General features: G+C 47.8%; 4 protein-coding genes and 1 long non-coding RNA gene across 5 annotated transcripts; 3 read left to right on the top strand and 2 right to left on the bottom strand.

Moving 5' to 3' along the window:
* Nucleotides 1-159: 159 nt before the first annotated feature.
* Nucleotides 160-9,374, top strand: LOC101068052 (mannose-specific lectin-like). Its single transcript, XM_029843073.1, has 4 exons — nt 160-278; nt 414-507; nt 1,770-1,876; nt 9,132-9,374. The coding sequence occupies exons 2-4, from the start codon at nt 418-420 to the stop codon at nt 9,283-9,285; spliced, it is 351 nt and encodes a 116-aa protein (XP_029698933.1). The 5' UTR covers nt 160-278; nt 414-417; the 3' UTR covers nt 9,286-9,374.
* LOC115251308 (uncharacterized) lies at nt 1,767-11,398 on the bottom strand. Its single transcript, XR_003889877.1, has 2 exons — nt 11,327-11,398; nt 1,767-1,868 (listed from the first exon to the last, which is right to left on the bottom strand). It is a non-coding gene; the product is annotated as an uncharacterized lncRNA (long non-coding RNA).
* On the top strand, nt 10,768-11,577 carry LOC101074324 (mannose-specific lectin). Its single transcript, XM_003979582.3, has 3 exons — nt 10,768-10,852; nt 11,043-11,136; nt 11,228-11,577. The coding sequence occupies exons 2-3, from the start codon at nt 11,047-11,049 to the stop codon at nt 11,486-11,488; spliced, it is 351 nt and encodes a 116-aa protein (XP_003979631.2). The 5' UTR covers nt 10,768-10,852; nt 11,043-11,046; the 3' UTR covers nt 11,489-11,577.
* Nucleotides 11,578-15,474: 3,897 nt separating this feature from the next.
* On the top strand, nt 15,475-15,968 carry LOC101069526 (mannose-specific lectin-like). Its single transcript, XM_029843070.1, is given in 4 exon segments — nt 15,475-15,564; nt 15,646-15,665; nt 15,667-15,850; nt 15,852-15,968. Coding segments are annotated over 4 exon segments (348 nt in total). The 3' UTR covers nt 15,906-15,968.
* A 1,224-nt stretch (nt 15,969-17,192) lies between these two features.
* Nucleotides 17,193-18,886, bottom strand: LOC101062321 (uncharacterized). The gene is made up of 4 exons (XM_029843069.1): nt 18,600-18,886; nt 17,801-17,911; nt 17,621-17,722; nt 17,193-17,516 (listed from the first exon to the last, which is right to left on the bottom strand). The coding sequence occupies exons 1-4, from the start codon at nt 18,789-18,791 to the stop codon at nt 17,430-17,432; spliced, it is 492 nt and encodes a 163-aa protein (XP_029698929.1). The 5' UTR covers nt 18,792-18,886; the 3' UTR covers nt 17,193-17,429.
* Between the last annotated feature and the right edge of the window lie 1,675 nt (nt 18,887-20,561).

The raw sequence follows: 20,561 nt of genomic DNA, 5'->3' as shown, positions 1-20,561 counted from the left end.
GAAAAAAAACAGGTTGGGAGTGCTCGAAGCGGCGCGCTGTCCAGCAGATGGCGCCATGGATGACCATTTTTCTCCTCCGCGCCAACAGGTCTTGATCTGTTCAACGTTCCAAAACATTTCTGGCCCCTCCCTTCTGTCTCATGCGCCTCCCGTTATTAACATAAACCCCTCCCTTCTCTCGGCACCTCCACTTTTGGACTATAAAAAGAGTTTTAGAACTCCTGACTGCACTCCCTTTCGTCTGCTTGCAGTCCGTTTTGGCCGCTACACTCAAGCTTGTGAGTATTTTCTACTTGTTCCACCATCGTTGCACATGACCATGAAAGGACTGATGCTGGTGGTTGAGGGTTGAACAAATGAAGCTGAATTCATCCTGATTCTTGAGTATAATGCAATAACCTCTTGTCTTGCAGAACCATGTCCAAAGATGTCTTGGAGGGAGGTTCTGAGCTCCATCGGGGAGACTATCTGATGGCGAAGAACACAGAGTGGAAGGCTGTCTTTCAGGTAAATTTCAGGTGCAACACCTCCATCCAATAGATACTTACAAAATCAAGTTACACAAACAAACTTTCTTTCTGCCTGCAGCATGATGCTCACTTTGTCATCTATGGCTGGAAGCCCGTGTGGGCTTCAGACACTTACGGCATGGATCCAACCCGCCTGTGCATGCAGGAAGACTGCAACCTGGTCATGTACAATGATGAGGACAAGCCCCGCTGGCACACAAACACCTCCAAAGGCAGCTGCACCTTCTGAGAATCCCACATAATAGAGTCCAGGATTGAAAATACTTAGCAATGCAAAGCCAAACACAAGACTGTTTCATCCCTTTTTAACTCAAATGCAATTGACCACCAGCTATGCTGTTAATTATGGCTGTTTTTTTAAAGAAAAAAAGAGATAATGGAAGACTTGATTATCACCTCAAAATCGAATAATCCATCATTCGTCTTCAGATATTGTTCCTGAAAGTCCAATTCTGTTGTTGGTATGCAGTGTCAGTCTTCAGGGACAGAACGACTCTACATCTTAAAGATCAGACAATAGACACAGAAACAATAGTTATTGTGAGCGATTACTGAATTTAAACGACAGCTATGCTTTTTAAAAATCTAATTATTGGTTAATTTAAAAAAAAAACGAAACAGGATGGGAGTGCTCGAAGCGGCGCGCTGTCCAGCAGATGGCGACATGGATGACCATTTTTTTCCTCCGCGCCAACAGGTCTTCATCTGGTCAACGTTCCAAAACATTTCTGGCCCCTCCCTTCTGTCTCGTGCGCCTCCCCTCATTAACAAACCCCTCCCTTCTCTCGGTATAAAAGAAGTTCTGGCAGCCCTGACGTCACTCATCATCCTCCTTCTGCTTGCAGTCTAGTTTGGGTGCTACACTAGAGCTATGTGAGTATTTTCCACTTCTCCCATTGTCTTTAACGAGGAAATCTTTGATGCTGATGTGAGTTTGTCTCCTACTGAGCAAGAACCATCGAGGGTTGCAAAATGAAGCTGGACATTGTCCCACATCCCACTTTTCCTGTGAATTTGTAACGCTTTCTGTTGAGCGTGACACAATAATCCTTTTGTGCTGCAGAACCATGTCCATCAATGTCTTAGAGAAAGGCTCTGAGCTCAAGAGGGGAGACTCTGTGTTATCCAAAACAGCCAGTGGATTGCTCTCTTTCAGGTGAATCACTAACACCTTTGTCAAAGACACCAATAAATGCCACTTAAGTGACACGAGATGACACAATTTCCTTCTGCCTGCAGCATGACGGTAACTTTGTCGTCTACCGCACTGAGCCCGTGTGGGCTTCAGACACTTCCGGCATGGATCCAACCCGCCTGTGCATGCAAGGAGACTGCAACCTGGTCATGTACTGTTCGAAAGCCCACACTGTTTATATTATTGTATACGGTTAGAGTTTATCTAAGTAGTATGTTTATTCATTGTTATTTAGTTTTCCTTGAAGTTTCATATTTCCGATGCTCTCGGATGCAACACAGATGTCCGACGCTCTTGAACGCACCACTGCCGTCTGTGCAGGCGGTACTTTAATTAGTTAATTGTTCACACCCGATGCAACTGTAGAGAGTGCGTGTCCATTCAGATGCAGCTACGCTGAGATAATTTCACCTTTTCTGCCTAATTTTCTTCATTCGCCTGTGCTCCTGTGGTTTATTGCTGTGTGTGAATGCCATAAGGTAAGGAGTTGGCAGTGCATAGTTGTACTTATTTAGTTGTGTATAAGCTAACTTTATGTTAATGTGTGTTCAAGCTAATAATAATATCTAAATGTCTTGTGTTAGGTGATTTGTTGTGGGATAAATGGGAATTGAATTGTACTGCTTCATTTGCGGTGTTGCTCATTTGATTGTGTTTGTGTATTTGATGTGTGCTTGCTGTGTTGATGGATATTCGTTGCGTTGTTGTTGCAGACCACAGCAGAATAAATCATAATCCACAACCTGGACATCTGTATTCGTGTTCTTTAATTTGGACACCAACATCCCACATCTTGCCGCTCTAAACCAGTTAAATTCCTGGAGACCCCAACCTCTCCTTTTTATGGTCCTTCGAGCCGGATTAGAGTATCAATCAAGGTATGGAACCTGCAGATGTCCCGTCTGAGCCCGCACCCCAACGTGCTTCGGAGAGAGAGAGACGCCCCCCAGCCTACTTGACTGACTATGTGGTTGCAACACTCCCTTCAGAGGGACAAACCCATACCACACAACAAGCTCTCTCCTCCCAGCGATCACGTAGTGGGAGATCATGCTCATCTCAGAAGAGCTGCGACTCCAGATCAACACGATCATCTCGCTCGTTCTCGAGCAGATTCCCCTCTAACGTTCTCTCAGAACTGGAAGCAGCACAGCTGGAAGAGCGAGTGAAACAGATGGAGCTTGAGGAGTTACAACAGCGTCTAGAAGAGGACAACCAAATAGAACATGAACGTCTGCGACTTCAATCTCAAGCCAGAGAGGCCCAGCAGCTGCAGGAGGAAGCCATCAGAACGCAGGAGGAAGCCATCAGAACGCAGGAAACGTTAACAAGACAGCTTGAGAGCCGACGACAGCTAAAGAAGAGAGCGAACCAGCTGGAAATAGCGAAGATGGTTACTTCTCTCTTGAAAGAGAAAGCACAGGACCCTGGTGGTGCCAGATCCTCACCCTGTCCATCAGATCATAGTGAGGCAAGGCAACCTGTACCTCAACCTGCAGCGCCCCATGCGACTCCGCCTCCAGCTCCAGTGACTCTACCTTCAGCCAGCCAACACGCGGTTCTGCCTCCAGCTGCTCAGACTTCACTTCAAGCACCACATGTAGCTCCGCCCTCTACGCCATATCCATCTCTTCCTCCATTACCACATCGTGCCCTTCCTCCAGTATCCCTGCCTTGTAGTTCAGCGCCAGTGAACTACTACTCTGCTCCAATTTCATATCCATTTCACCCAGCGCAGTATCTCCGCTCCAGTGCAGCCTTCACCTGCCCGGTTGAAGCAGAGTCGTGCTCCACTACAGCGCTGCCTCAACTACAGACGGCTGATGGGTTCCCACTCAGTGCCACATCCTATGGCATCCCCAAACCTATGATCCCCTTCTTCGAGAGTGGTAAAGAAAGTGACTTTGCGCTACTGAGGATGGCACTTGACAACCTGCTGAATAGTCATCTGCATTTGAGTGAGCAGTACAAGTATCAAGTGCTTCTGGGACACCTGAAGCTACCTAGTGCGCTTCAATTAGCCAAAGCCTATATGCATGACCCAAGGCCGTACACAGCGGCTATGCAGGCACTGCAAGATAAGTACGGTCAACCTCGTCAGCTCGTCCAAAGTGAACTCGGTGCGATCCTTAACGCGCCAGCCCTCAAGTTCGGAGACTCCGAGGCATTTGATGCGTTTGCTTTGTCCATTCAAACGCTAGTAGGCATGCTTAGGACCCTAGAGGGACAGAATGGCTATGAGTTAAGATGTGGATCCCATGTCGACCGGCTATTGGGCAAGATGCCGCCAAGCTACCGCGACGGGTTTGTGGAATACTGTCTGAACCAAGGTATCCTTCGGACAGGTACGGACCAGACCTATACTCTGCCTGATCTGAGCGTCTGGCTTCAGATGAAATCCCAAGCCAAACGCATAGCTGGTAGAGCTGCTTCTCTCTATAACTTTGAAGCACCCAAGCCACCAAAGAAGGACCAACGTCCCTTCAACAAATCGAAGGAGAAATCCACAGCATTCCTCCTCACTGCCAGTGATAATAAAGATCTCAAAGGACGTCCAGCACCCATGAAGTTCTCATCCAAACCAAAACCATACTGCCCTCACTGCGACAATAAGGAGCACTTTCTGAATGCTTGCGCAGAATTCAAGAAACTGAACACAGAGCAGATCGTGAGGTGGATAAGGGACGGACAGCGGTGTTGGAAGTGCAGACGATCTCACAAGCCTGAGGTTTGTACCCTCAAGCGGCCTTGCAATACCTGCAAAGAACAACATCTGACAGTATTACACAACGCAGTCCAGCATACCCAGAAGAGTGTGCTTATGGTGACCGCTCCAACTACAAAGGTGTACTTGGATAGACCAAACAGATCCCCCAAGGTGATGCTGAAGGTTGTGAAAGTCTTACTTCATGCTGGGGACAGAGTGTTGGAGACGTATGCAGTGCTAGACGATGGTTCAGAGCGAAGCATCATATTGCCACAAGCTGTACAACGTCTGAACCTCACCGCGCAGCCTGAAACGCTTACCGTCCGAACTGTTCACCAAGAGGTAGTGCAGCTTCAAGGCGCTTCAGTTACCCTTTACGTTTCCTCACTGCTCAAACCTGAAGAGAGGTATCATATACACCATGCATTCACCTCAGAGAATTTAGGTCTCTCAGAGCATTCCTATCCAGTGAGGTCTCTCCAACAGAAATATAAGCACCTCCGCAACTTACCTTTGCCTCCTGTAGAACATGCTCAACCTCTGCTGCTCATTGGATCTGATCTGCCTCATCTCCTGACACCCATAGAGCCGGTGCGGACAGGTCCACCAGGAGGGCCCATCGCAGTCCATACCCAGCTTGGCTGGTCACTTCAAGGTCCCACCAATATCGACCAAGTTCCCGCCTCCGAGCAGCAGTGCCTATTCACAGTAACAGACTCACCAACCTGTGAACTCTTTAAGAATGTTGAACGTCTATGGCAGATCGATACGCTGCCCTACACAAGCAAGAAGCAGGTGACCCGATCGAAGCAAGATCAGCAAGCCTTAGCCTTACTCCAGTCATCCACCGTTAGAATCACTGTTGATGGGATACAAAGATATGCTACACCGTTGCTTCGTCGTGTCAACTCCGCCACTCTCCAAGCCCCTATGGAAACTGTGTTGTCTAGTCTTCGTAGCACAGAGAGGAGACTTGCCAAAGACCCACAACGCGCTGAGGCGTACTGTCAAGAGATCAGGGAGCTAGAGAGGATGGGCTACGTAGCAGTGGTGCCACCTGAGGTAGCTACATCAACCCCAGAATCCTGGTATATACCTCACCATATGGTTCGGCACAACAACAAGGACAGGATCGTCTTCAACTGTTCCTTCCGGCACGAAGGGAAGTCTCTGAACGAACTTCTCCTCCCTGGACCTACCCTAGGCCCATCATTGCTTGGAGTCCTCATTCGGTTTCGGCAGTACCCAGTAGCGGTGAGCGGTGACATCAAAGGCATGTTCCACCAGATACGCCTTCTGCCAGCCGACAAACCAGTTCTGCGTTTCATCTGGCGGGATATGAAGAGGACTGAGGAGCCTAAGATCTACGAATGGCAAGTTCTGCCGTTCGGCACTACGTGCAGCCCCTGCTGTGCCATCTACGCCCTGCAACGGCACGTCCAAAATACAAGTGAGTCCAACAGCGACCTCATTGATATTGTTGAGCAGTCATTCTACGTGGATAACTGTCTCCACAGCACCCACTCAAAGGAGGAAGCTAAGGATATTGTTGATCGCCTGCGCCATCTACTCCACACCGGAGGCTTCGAAATACGCCAGTGGGCTAGTAACGTTCCTGCCGTTATCGAACATCTTCCATCCAACATCAGATCTGAGAGCAGTGAGCTATGGCTTTCCCAATACAGTACGGACCTGCAGGAACCAACTCTTGGGTTACGTTGGGACTGCATCCATGACACGTTGAAGTACAAACATAGACCAGTGGAGAGAACTGAACCTACGTTGAGGAACGTTTACAGGGTACTTGCCTGTCAGTATGACCCACTAGGTTATATTGTACCATTCACCACAAGGGCCAAGATTCTGGTTCAGGATCTTTGGAAGGCACAAATTGGCTGGGATGACCCGATCCAGCCACAGAGCCTCCGTGACAGATGGCTCACTTGGGAGCATGAGATTCCTGATCTCATCCAGATGGAGATTCCCAGATGTTATGCACCAGTGCCTGCAGACTCATCGACATCTATCAGAGATCTTCACATCTTCTGTGATGCTTCTGAGAGAGCATATGGATCTGTTGCCTATCTACGGACAGAAGATGCTCAGAAGCAAGTGCATGTTTCTTTCGTCCTAGCTCGATCCCGTGTGGCACCAAAGAAGCAACTTTCCATGCCACGGTTAGAGTTGAGTGCTGCACTCACCGGTGCTCAACTAGCCAGCGTCCTTCAGACTGAGCTCACCTTACCCATCAGGACGATCATTCTCTGGTCAGACTCCACTACTGTTCTCCACTGGATCACGTCCGAATCTTGCCAATATAAGGTTTTTGTGGGCACACGTGTGGCAGAAATACAGAGTCTCACGGACGTGAGTAACTGGAGGTATGTGGATACTGCGAACAATCCTGCAGATGATATCACGCGGGGCAAGACCCTGAAGGAGTTATCTCGACCACACCGCTGGCACCAAGGTCCTGCCTTCTTACGTCAGACAGAGGATCACTGGCCGACCAGCCCATCTTCCTATCCAGAGGCAGATGATAGTGAATTGAAGAAATCCTCCTTCTGTGGACATGTGACTGTTGATTCTTGTCCTCAACTCCCCGAGGTCAGCATGTTCTCCACATGGAAGGAACTCATGCAAGCAACAGTGCGGTTCCTACACGGGGCGGCTGATCCAAACTATGACTCGCTCCACGAAGCAGCTGATTACATCAAAGCTGAGAATCTCCTCCTAAAACAGGCGCAGTTGGAGTCATTCCCGGAAGAGGTCAAGGCGCTCATCACCGACCGACCCTTGCCAACCTCCAGTAGATTGGGCTCCCTATCTCCTGAGTATGATAAGGATACAGGGCTCATCAGAGTTGGGGGGAGGTTACGAAGAGCAGAGCAGCTAGAACTAGACACCATCCACCCAGTCTTGCTAGATCCAAAGCATCCCTTGACCAATCTAATCATCCAGGATTTCGATGAGACCCTCCTGCATCCTGGCCCTGAACGAGTGCTGGCAGAGCTACGTCGTCGGTTTTGGATATTGCGGGGCAGGGAAGCTGTCAAGAGGCAGCAGAGTCGCTGCATGCAGTGCCAGGCATGGCGTGCCAATCCTTCTGTCCCTAAGATGGCTGATTTGCCACCTGCTCGTCTGCGCTTATATAAACCACCCTTTTATTCAACTGGAGTAGATTGCTTCGGGCCCTTCACGGTGAAGATCGGACGCCGAACAGAGAAGCGTTGGGGCATTGTCTTCAAGTGCATGACAACCAGATGTGTGCATCTAGATCTCCTGGAAAGTCTCGACACCGATGCTTTTCTGATGTCTTTACGCCGTTTCGTCGCCAGAAGAGGCAAACCCTTTGAACTCCTGTCCGACAACGGCACAAACTTCGTCGGTGGAGCTCGAGAGCTACGCGAAGCTTTTGAGACCATGGCTCCGCACTTAAAGGAACAGCTTGCGAAACAGAAGATCGAGTTCTGTTTCAATCCCCCCAGTGCTCCCCACTTCGGTGGAGCGTGGGAAAGAGAAGTGCGGTCCGTGAAGACAGCTCTCAAGGTAGTTCTTAAGGAACAGACCGTACCGGAGACGGTGCTCCAGACAGTCCTTGTGGAGGTAGAGGGCATCCTGAATGCAAAGCCTCTTGGCTATGTCTCATCTGACCTAGCTGATCCAGACCCTATCACACCTAGCATTCTGCTGATGGGACGCTATGATGCGTCACTTCCTCAGGTCATATATGACTCTAATGACACCCTTGGGAATCGCAGATGGCGGCACAGCCAAGTTCTTGTCGATCGCTTCTGGACCAGATTCATCAGTCACTACCTGCCACTTACCCTGGAGCTGATGGACGCATCCGAACTGCTGCCATTGAGGTCAAAGATCGGACATACATTCGACCAGTAGCTCGTCTGGTCCAGCTCCCTAAGCTCGAAGACAGAGCTACAGATCCACCTGCCTGAGTGGTCTTTCTACCTTGGATACGACTGTCTATGCAGACAGTCGGGGGCGGCTGTGTTCGAAAGCCCACACTGTTTATATTATTGTATATGGTTAGAGTTTATCTAAGTAGTATGTTTATTCATTGTTATTTAGTTTTCCTTGAAGTTTCATATTTCCGATGCTCTCGGATGCAACACAGATGTCCGACGCTCTTGAACGCACCACTGCCGTCTGTGCAGGCGGTACTTTAATTAGTTAATTGTTCACACCCGATGCAACTGTAGAGAGTGCGTGTCCATTCAGATGCAGCTACGCTGAGATAATTTCACCTTTTCTGCCTAATTTTCTTCATTCGCCTGTGCTCCTGTGGTTTATTGCTGTGTGTGAATGCCATAAGGTAAGGAGTTGGCAGTGCATAGTTGTACTTATTTAGTTGTGTATAAGCTAACTTTATGTTAATGTGTGTTCAAGCTAATAATAATATCTAAATGTCTTGTGTTAGGTGATTTGTTGTGGGATAAATGGGAATTGAATTGTACTGCTTCATTTGCGGTGTTGCTCATTTGATTGTGTTTGTGTATTTGATGTGTGCTTGCTGTGTTGATGGATATTCGTTGCGTTGTTGTTGCAGACCACAGCAGAATAAATCATAATCCACAACCTGGACATCTGTATTCGTGTTCTTTAATTTGGACACCAACATCCCACATCTTGCCGCTCTAAACCAGTTAAATTCCTGGAGACCCCAACCTCTCCTTTTTATGTACAATGATGAGGACAAGCCCCGCTGGCACACAAACAGCGCCAAAGGTGGCTGCAAGACCTGTGTCCTTTCACTGACCAATGAAGGGAAGCTGGTGCTGGAGAAGGATGGCCAGGAGATTTGGAACTCTGACCGTGACCAGGGCATGAAGTGATGCATTTGAAAGCCAAACTCTCATCACTGGGCGTTTCCAACCCTGTCCTGTAAACTGGGTTCAAATAAAAGAAATGTTTCACCAGTTCACAAATGAGTCTTTGTCTCTGCAACTTAAAACCCAGCTAAAACATAAGAAGTCCCACTCAGATCAAAAATCTCTTTTACAAGAGCGTCCTGGCCGAGGTCACAGCAATGCATCCGTCAAAAACATCATGCGGCTCAGTATTAACGACGCAAAGCCAACCTTTCCAAATATATCTGCGGAATTCTGAATCAAACTAAAGACAATATCGGGAAATACTGCAAATAATATATGGAGCCAACTGACGCACACATCGATGACTGCCGGACAAGAACTCTGGAGTTTTGGGTCCAACATGCGCAGCACACAGATCTGAACTAAAGGTATGTCATCGCAACATGGTTCGTGAGTATGGGGAGCCACCTGTGTCTCCAAATGAGGCGCCATTACTCTAATACATCACCTGCTGCATGGTAACAGGTGCTAGGTTAGCTTAACTGGGATTGTTTTTAAATGAAAACCCCAAACAGCAGTAGAGCAGCAAATCAGCACAGCTATTAATCACTCGGATGCAACTTATAATAGCTCATGGATTTACTCTATTAAATGGCAGGAAACAAGACCTGACACCTGTGCAGAGTTGGAGTGATCCATTTACAATATAGGGGTGATTTGGAGCTCTCAATGTCAGCCCAAACAAGGGGATTATGCCAAAGTGACAGCATATCTTGCATAAAACTGCTAATTTTCATCCGACACATCGTACCAAGATCGTTGCTTTTAATATTAGTCCTTAAATTGAGCTATGTAGCGCCGCCTCGTGGTCAGTACCGTAAACAGAGGTCTGACCATATTGAATACGCTGCCTGTTGCAGACCAAGCAGCTGCACCTTCTGAGAATCCCACATAATAGAGTCTAGGATTGAAGATACTTAGCAATGCAAAGCCAAACACAAGACTGTTTCATCCCTTTTTAACTCAAATGCAATTGACCACCAGCTATGCTGTTAATTATGGCTGTTTTCTTAAAGAAAAAAAGAGATGATGGAGGACTTGATTATCAGCTCAAAATCGAATAATCCGTCATTCGTCTTCAGATATTGTTCCTGAAAGTCCAATTCTGTTGTTGGTATGCAGTGTCAGTCTTCAGGGACAGAACGACTCTACATCTTAAAGATCAGACAATAGACACAGAAACAATAGTTATTGTGAGCGATTACTGAATTGAAACGATAGGTATGCTTTTTAAAAATCTAATTATTGGTTAATTAAAAAAAAAAAAAAAACAGGTCGGGAGTGTTTGAAGCGGCGCGCTGTCCAGCAGATGGCGCCATGGATGACCATTTTTTTCCTCCGCGCCAACAGGTCTTCATCTGGTCAACGTTCCAAAACTTTTCTGGCCCCTCCCTTCTGTCTCATGCACCTCCCCTCATTAACATAAACCCCTCCCTTCTCTAGGTATAAAAGATGTTTTAGCAGCCCTGACTTCACTCATCCTCCTCCTTCTGCTTGCAGTCTGGTTTGGGTGCTACACTAAAGCTATGTGAGTATTTTCCACTTCTCCCATTGTCTTTAACGAGGAAATCTTTGATGCTGATGTGAGTTTGTCTCCTACTGAGCAAGAACCATCGAGGGTTGCAAAATGAAGCTGGACATTGTCCCACGTCCCACTTTTCCTGTGAATTTGTAACGGTTTCTGTTGAGCGTGACACAATAATCCTTTTGTGCTGCAGAACCATGTCCATCAATGTCTTAGAGAAAGGCTCTGAGCTCAAGAGGGGAGACTCTGTGTTATCCAAAAACAGCCAGTGGATTGCTCTCTTTCAGGTGAATCACTAACACCTCTGCCAAAGACAGCAATAAATGCTACTTACAAAATAAAGTGACACGAGATGACACATTTTCCTTCTGCCTGCAGCAAGACGGTAACTTTGTCGTCTACCGCACTGAGCCCATGTGGGCTTCAGACACTTTCGGCATGGATCCAACCCGCCTGTGCATGCAAGGAGACTGCAACCTGGTCATGTACAATGATGAGGACAAGCCCCGCTGGCACACAAACACCTCCAAAGGCGGCTGCAAGACCTGTGTCCTTTCACTGACTGACGAAGGGCAGCTGGTGCTGAAGAAGGATGGCCAGGAGATTTGGAACTCTGACCACGATCATGGCATGAAGTGATGCATTTGAAAGCCAAACTCTCATCACTGGGCGTTTCCAACCCTGTCCTGTAAACTGGGTTCAAATAAAAGAAATGTTTCACCAGTTCACAAATGAGTCTTTGTCTCTGTGAAGTAACTTAAAACTCAATGAAAAATACGATTGTTTGCAACAAATGACAACCCAAGCACCTCACGTGAATGTTCAGTCATTTTCATGCCGTTACCCAGGACCACCTAAACACAGTGCTTGCGTGCATGTCAGGCCCTGCAACATCCCCTGCATCTGACATAGGATTCAGCTCACCTTTCTTTCTCCGCCTGCATATTGAGCAAGCACCAACGTTCAGTTAGCAAGGTTTGCTTGAGGGCCTCAATGTCGCTAACATTATTGTTTGTTAGAGGGAAATGAAAGTGCCAGCAGATCACAGGAGAGATCGCGCTAACAAAACAAACCTGAAAAGGTCACCACCAGCTTCGTCTTTGCACCGTGCAGCAAATAGACTTGCTGGTGCACAAGCAAAAAATCATGTGCAAAAAATGTCATTGCTCATGTTGATAACCTTCATTAGAGGGTGGAGGGTGTGTGCAGAAGGGGCCATGGGAACTGGTATTTGGAAGCAGTACCAACATGAACTTGGTGTGGTTAACATTTATGCATGCAAGAACACGCCTTGCATGTCGTTGGATGTCGTTATTTTCCACGAATCCTGGCACAAACAAGTAACACCAAAATAAATTGTCTCATGTGAAGCCAGTAAAACAGGATAAAACCATGAATCTGTCATGGTTGTGCAAGAGTGAGCGCCCACGGTGGTGATGTGCAGGAATCAGCACTTCTCTAGTTCTCAGTCAGAAACGAAGAGCAGGTCAACGGGGTACAAATAACAGGGAGGAATTACAAATGTAGCTACCATAAAAGGATGGGGGGGTATTTTTCCTCGTAGTCAGCTGTAAACAGTTAAAACCTCTGTGGCTAAAACAACATCCCCACATTGCAGTCCTACCCCCCCCCCCCCCCCCCCCCATCCATCCCATTCTAGTTTATTAATTAATGTAGCATTAATTAATGTCGCAGACAGTGGCAGCTCAGGCTGTTGGGAGCTGGGCTGAGAAACGTCGGGTTCTTGGTTCAAGCCTCAGTGCGGACAAAACATCAAACTTGTTCTGGTAGGAGGGGAAGATGACAGAACGCCTGCCGAGGTACCCTTGAGCAAGGTACCAGACCCACCAATGCTCACATAAGGCGCTGTGATGAACTGGCATCACCCATATGTGTGCCCTCCCCATGGCCCCCAAAAGGGATAAAGAGTGAAGGAGACAAGATATTTAAAATTGTGTTAAAGGCAGGCTTTTTTATAAATCAACCACTTTCATATCAGTTTCAACTGAATCAGTCGATGTTTCATTTCGTTTCGTTTTGTTTCGTTTTCTGCCGCTTATCCGGATCCGGGTTGCGGGGGCAGCAGCTTCAGGAGGGATGCCCAGACAGCCCTCTCCCCGGCCACTTCCATCAGCTCTTCCGGGGGAACCCCCAGCCGCTCCCAAGCCAGGCGAGAGATGTAATCTCTCCCCCTAGTCCTGGGCCGGCCACGAGGCCGCCTCCCGGTGGGACATGTCCGGAACACCTCTAAAGGGAGGCGTCCGGAAGGCATCCTAGCCAGATGCCCGAGCCACCCCAGCTGACTCCTCTCGATGTGGAGGAGCAGCGGTTCTACTCCGAGCCCTTCCCAGATGTCCGAGCTTCTCACCCTATCTCTAAGGCTGAGCCCGGCCACCCTGCGGAGGAAACTCATTTCAGCCGCTTGTATCCGCAATCTCGTTCTTTCGGTCATCACCCAGCGTTGATGGCCATAGGTGAGGACTGGGACATAGATCGACCGGTAAATCGAGAGCCTTGCCTTCTGGCTCAGCTCTCTCTTCACCACGACGGATCGGTTAAGCGCCCGCATCACTGCTGACGCCGCTCCGATCCACCCGTCGATCTCCCGTTCCATCCTACCCGCACTCGTGAACAAAATCCCGAGATACTTGAACTCTTCCACCTGGGGCAGGACCTCCTCCCCAACCCGGAGAAGGCACTCTACCTTTTTCCGAGCGAGGACCATGGACTCTGACTTGGAGGTGCTGATCCGCATCCCTGCCACTTTACACTCGGTTGCGAACCATCCCAGCATTTGTTGGAGGTCCCTGTCTGATGGTGCCAGAAGAACTAGGTCATCCGCAAAAAGCAGCGACGAGATCTTCCGGCCACCAAACTCGACACCCTCCACTCCCCGGCTGAGCCTAGAAATTCTGTCCATAAAAGTTATGAACAGAACCGGTGCCAAAGGGCAGCCGTGGTGGAGTCCAACCCTCACTGGGAATGAGTCCGACTTACAACCGACTATCCGGACCAAACTCCTGCTGCTTTGGTACTGGGACTGGACGGCCGTTTTCAAGGGACCTTCCACCCCATACTCCCGGAGCACCCCCCACAGGATGTTCCTGGGGACCCGGTCATAAGCCTTTTCCAAGTCCACAAAGCACATGTGATTCCACGACCGGGGCGAAACCCGCATTGTTCCTCCTCAATCAGAGGTTCAACTATCAGTCTAATCCTCTTTTCCAGCACCCTGGCATAGACTTTCCCAGGGCGGCTGAGGAGTGTGATCCCCGTATAGTTGGAACAAACCCTCTGGTCCCCACTCTTAAAAATAGGGACCACCACCCCGGTCTGCCAGTCCAAGGGCACTGCCCCGATGTCCACCCAATGTTGCAGAGGCATGTCAACCAGGACAGCCCTACAACATCCAGAGCCTTAAGATACCCCGGGCGAATCTCATCCACTCCCGGAGCTCCGCCGCCGGGCAGCTGTTTCACTACCTCGGCAACTTCCACTCCGGAAATTGGATGGTCCACCTCCTGGTCATCCGACTCTGTTCCACCTTGAGGATACGTGTTTGTAGGATTGAGGAGCTCCTGGAAGCATTCCTTCCACCGCCAGATAATTACCCCAGGAGACGTCAGCAGCTCCTCAAGCACACCTAGCACGGTGTGGGCAAGTTGCCGCCTGCCGCCCCTAAGGCGCCGGACACTTTGCCAGAATCTTCTGGGAGCAGACCGAAAGTTTTCCTCCATAGCCTCACCGAACTCCTCCCATGCCCGAGTTTTTGCCTCCGCGACTGTCGCGGCCGCAACCCGCTTAACCAACCTGTACCGGTCAGCTGCTTCCGGAGACCCACAGACCAGCCATGACCTGTAGGCCTCTTTCTTCAGCTGCAGTCGATGTTGTGTATTTACATTTCTTGACAGTATGTGTTATTTCTTCCACTGATGTGAGTAACATTGAACTGAGATTTCTCACTATGAGGTCATCATTCCAGTAATCGATGGATCAAGATTTTTTGGTCAAACATTTATGTAAAAAACTATTAAAGCTGCCATGCATGTTGTCCTTCATAAGACTGTTATCGCTGCACGTATATACATATACATATACAGTATGTGTAACGCATGACGTATATACATGAAACGGCCCAAAGACGCCCGAGTTTTAAGTTTGTCCTAAAGGACACAAACAAAAATAATGTCCTACTGAACTGACTTTTTTGTGTTGGCCTGATTTTATCCAGAGCCACTGAACCAGCTTTCCCTCACACGCGATACGCCCGTTTTCTCTCCACCTTTGGGACTATAAAATAGAGGGAAGGAGCCTCCCTTACTTCACTCCCTTGTTTGCTCTTGGTCTGACCAGGGTGCAGCAGTCAAGCCTGTGAGTATTCATTCAGTTCTGATAGGTAACTTACACACAAAAACAGAAATGAATGTATAGATACAAAATATGCCTTGAAATATTCTAAAAAAAACCCTCTTGCATACCCTCAGAAATGATGATTTTATTGTGGGGGGTGCACGAAAAGGTGATAAGTATGTGCGTGTGTTTGTGTGTATATATATATATATATATATACACACACACACACACACACAAACATATATATATATATATTATATATATGCTGAATTATGAGCAGAAAGATCATCTCCAAAGGTGAGGAGCTCCTCAAAGGAGACTGCCTTGTCTCCAAAAATGGGAATTGGAAAGTGATTTTCCAGGTGAGCCCAACTGTTGTTGAGAGTTAAATTGAAGAGTGCAGGTGAGAACAGGTAGAATGACCTTTGCCGTCTTCACAACAGCACGACGGCAACTTTGTCATCTGGCTGGGATGCCAAGTGGGCGTCAAACACTTGGAAATCAGATGCAACGCGCCTGTGCATGCAAGAAGACTGCAACCTGGTCATGTACAATGATGATAACAAGCCCCGCTGGCACACAAACACACACAGTCCAAGCAGTTCGACGTGTTCTCTTACCCTGACCAACGAGGGCAGACTGGAGCTGGGAGAAAGACGGCAAAATGATTTGGAGCTCCGATGTCGACCATGGTTCTAAATAATGCTTTTCAAACATCCGAAGTTCCTGATGAACTGGGATCAAATAAAAGAAAATTAAAACAGCATTCAATATCTGGTCTTTGTATTTATTAATAATATTATTATTATTAGATTTGTATTGTAACAGATGCTATATAAAGACACTGACTAGTCCTCGGCCCCCTTACCTTCGCTTCCTGTACATCCTCAGGACTTAGGGCGAAACCCTCCGTGCATGGTGAGGAGCTTCCTTGTCTTGATGTCAGTGGCTTGTATCTCTTCCAGTGGCCAGGGTATTATGCCAGCAGGGTATCTGATTACTGGCAGGGCATAGGTGTTTAAGACCTGGATCTTATTCTTATCATTCAGCTAACTTTTCAGGATCTGCCTTTATCTCTGTACATATTTGGCTGTGGCTGAACTCCTAGCTGCCTCCTCATGGTTACCATTTGCCTGCAGGATCCCCAGGTATTTGTAACTGTCTTTCACATCTGTGGTGTTCCCTTCAGGTAGGTCAACCCCATCAGTTGTGATCAACTTTCCTCTTCTAAATATCCTTCGCCCACACTTATCTAGTGAATGACATCCCGATGTCTTTGCTGTAGATCCTAATGAGGTGAATCAGGGAGTCAATGTCACGCTCTATCTTGACATACAGCTTGATATATATATATATATGCCTGTATATATATATATATATATATGCCTGTATATATATATATATATACTGTATATGGCTGGAAAAAGCATGTGGCCTGCAGGTGATTCAGTTCGTCACATCGCAGTCAGGTGTATGTTGACAACAGAGGATTTTCTTTTCTTAGAATTAGACTGTTGGACCTTCAGGGTGTTAAAATGATAGCGTATTTGTTGCTTAGCTCCACTTTCATTTTTATTTATTTATTTATTTTATGTGTTGTGTCTCATGTCTGCCCACTTATGCAGCGTCTGCTCGGTCAGAGGCCGTTTCGGGCGTAACAAGATGCAGAATCGCAATCAGAGCGACCGATTTTAGACGCTTAGACGTTTTGAAATCACAAACGAGGAAGAACAGGCGACCGGAAGCGGAAGTCCAGTTCTTCTTCTACGTCTACGACATCAGTCCGAATTTTACTACGAAACTAACACTTCACTGCCCTCTCGTGGCAAAGATGGCAATTGTTCCTATGAATTATTGAACACCCGTATCTACCCTCTAGTGGCAACACTAAGACATTACAACCACTCAAAACAACCCTGCGACGCGCCGTGTTTTAGGGAATTTAACGCAACATTTTTGAAGGTTGATCAGAGGAATAAAGAATAGTATATACGGACATTACTTTAATAATGACGTTTAACTGAACATTTTACCGTTTCGACAAAACAATAACTGAAAACGCGTTTATTTAAAAGTCATTTAAACTACGGTACTATAACATCACAAGAAGCCAAATGATTTTATTGTCTTTTAGAAAAGAAATTATGGCTGGGGGGCAGCGATTCGTAGTCCTGTGCAGAAAGTGAGCTGCTTTGGCATCATGCAGTGAGTTGCTCCACGTGTTGCTTCAGCCGACTTTCACAGCCAAAAGTGTTGGAGCTCCGCTGTTGTAGCTCATTTTTCTGCAATGTTCTGTCCTACTCCTCCTCATGTCCTGCGATGGGACAGTAAACAGGATGGGATGGGGGGGTGGGGGGGGGGGGCATAAGTGGATTTGTGTCGTTACATTCACATTGTAAACAAAGATCTAACAAATACCGGTGTGAGTCTTGGTTTTTGGATGCAGTGCACATATGGCTTTGGGTTGGCCTCCATCACATTGTTCGCTGTTTTGTAGCAGATCGCGCAGTCCATCAGCGGCTGTCAAGTCATAAACACACAAACAAGTATGAAATGTGCCCTTTGTATTTTGCCTACGGTTGAATGCGTCTGTCTTACCCTGTCGTTCCTGAAGGCACACGCCTCAGGGTTCGACTCTTCTGTTCCTTTGGCGCACCACGTTGGCTTCAGGTAAAAATGGTGGTAGAGGTAACTCACACCAAAACCAGACTGTGACAGAGCAGAGAGTGTAGAAATGTGGTTGAAGAGTCAGTGAAAAAATAGGCCTAACGAGTGAAAGAAGTGTAAAAAATAACCCCAAAAAAACCCATGGTGATTCAGATTCAAATACTAACCCGATTGTGCACCAAGACCGTTAAATAAACTGTCAGTAACGCTTATTAGTGAACCTTTGTCTCCCCCTGGTGGTTGACTGCAGTAAGGCAAGCGCCTCCACCGTTCACCCAATAGTGCCTAAATGAAAGTTGTTAGTGGTGATTTTAACATATTTTTTATCTTAAAACTTTGCTGTCTTGAAAGTTAAGATTGTTGCTATGACACTGACAAGTGTTTTGCAGCACTCCTGGTCAAGAGCAGTGGGAACGTGGTTGTTTTTTGTCCTTCATCTGCACCTTCCAGCCAAGGAAAACATCATCAAAAGTTTGCTCTTTTTTTTTTTAGAAAAGGAAACAATCTCTTGCTGAGAACATGAAGCAACTTGAAGATTGCATCTGGGCCAAAGCAGAGCTGAAAACAAGTATGAGCAAATCCCTGAAGGCAGCACAGATTTGCCAGAACTTTAGAACTAAAGAGAACAACATCAATCTGAGCCTCAGTGGCATCTTTAGATCCAATAAGAACCCCCACGGACATTTAATAACATCCCTTTATTTAGACAAATCTTTTATGATGATTTTACCTCAATTTCTGACTTTTCCAGACTTTTCAAGAAGCGGAAATGGTGATGGACCCCAGTGTGAGAGTTCAGCTGCTCCAGAGTCAGATTCACGCCGTTCCTGTAGCTCTCGGGCAGGCGAGCGTAGGCGTCCTGGGCCCTGACGAGGGACAGCACAGACCCGACACAGAGCAGCAACAGCAGCCCGGCAGCCATGGCTTCAACAAGTTTGTGTGGCTGAGTGAGTGAGTGTGAGTTAATAGAAGCTCCCTTCAGATGGTCGACTCCCTCCTCTCAGTGCTCGACACATCCTGTTATGGCTTTATCGACGTGCCTGCGGCCAATACATGTTTACAGATCTCAGAGTTCCCGTAAGACTATGAAAGCAAAAGCAGACTGTTTATCCAGATGGAAGCGACCCAAATAAACATCTCCAGTTCCAGGACGGGGATAAAGGTCAGCCGTTAACCCACGGATTAATGAATTCATCTGAGTCTCTTGGCTACAGAGCCAGGAATGTGGGTCACTTGGAGGAACTCTTTCTTTCTTTTGTGTGCGTTTAATGGGCTGTGTAATGAAACAAGTTTAACACCTATTGAAACCGACTGAGCAGTGAGTCACAGAGGTTTTAACCGAAGCTGAAAATGGAGAAGGTCTCGGAGAGGCGCATTACTCATTTATTTATATGAAACTCTGCATGTACAAACTGTTATTACAGTGGGAATAACAAGAATGTGTTGCTAGGAAAAACAGTTTAGCTACAGTAATAATCAGCTTCAAGCCACTAAAGCTAATACATTTAGCAAGAAAAACTGTGAGAGGGGCTCCAAAAGGTCACGCTTCTTCATTTCCTGTGGAGGCCAGCAGAGTGGTGTCTCCGCTGCTGTAACTCAGCTGGTTGCAGTGTTCTACCCTGGTGTCCTTCATTTCCTGGAATCACAACAGCAAAAAGGTCAACCAAAAGGTCGTTGCCGATCCCCAGAGGCTGACCTCTGCAGCTGTGGTCCGTTAATGGGGGGACATTTCACTCAGGAACACTCGGGGGTTAACCAAAACTTCAAACGAGGCACAGGAGCAATGGTTGCCCCTGGCAACTTGAGCTGATTCTCACAGATTGGACTCTCGGTGAATCCCAGATAAAAGCCCCACACTGGAGTTAAAAAACAGGAAGTCATGCGGGCAAGTTGACAAACGGTCAACAGGCAGAGGAGGGGACGAACCTGCGTCAGCGCCGTTTTGTGGATGCAGTGGACGTAGGGTTTGGGCTGCGGCTCAATCTCCCCCCTCAGGGTTTTGTAACACACGGCGCAGTCGATCAGCGGCTGCACCAACACACACAAACAGGAGAGTGCGAGTTGCAGCAGGAGTTCCGTCCAGACATGCCTGCACATGGACACACACTCACCCTGTCGTTCCTGTGGCGGCACCCCGAGACGTCCGCCGTCCGTTTGGGACAATTGGTGGGTTTGAGGTAGAAGTGGTGGTAGATGAAGGTCACGCCGAATCCAGCCTGCAAGAGAGAGGACAGCCTGTAGTGCCCGAGGGCTCTTGAGCAGAACCGTCGGCCTGCGGACCGTACCTGGACGTCCGACGTCGACAGGCTCCTGAGGAAGACTAGATGTTGTTGGATGGCGGCGTGAGAGTGGAGCTTCTCCAGGGCCAGGTCCACCCCTCCCTTCAGGGACGGGGACAGTTGGCTGTAAGGGTTCGTCTGGGTCTCAGAGGGCAGCAGCGCTCCAACGCTGATCATCATCATCATCATCATCATCATCGGCAGCGGCAGCAGTGGTGGTGGTGGTGCTGCCATCTTCTCCTCTGCCTCTGAAAGACTGCCTGGACTGGAGAGATGACCCCCCTTCCCCCCTGCCACACGCACACGCACACACACACACACACACACACTTCTCCAACCCGCCTTCCTCATTTCCTGTGAGGAAACAGCTGCAGCTCTCATTAGGACTCTAAGCAGGAGTGGAAAAATTTCTA

Source organism: Takifugu rubripes, chromosome 10, assembly GCF_901000725.2.
Source record: "Takifugu rubripes chromosome 10, fTakRub1.2, whole genome shotgun sequence".
NCBI classification, from domain to species: domain Eukaryota; kingdom Metazoa; phylum Chordata; class Actinopteri; order Tetraodontiformes; family Tetraodontidae; genus Takifugu; species Takifugu rubripes.
This window is presented reverse-complemented; position numbering and strand designations above follow the sequence as displayed.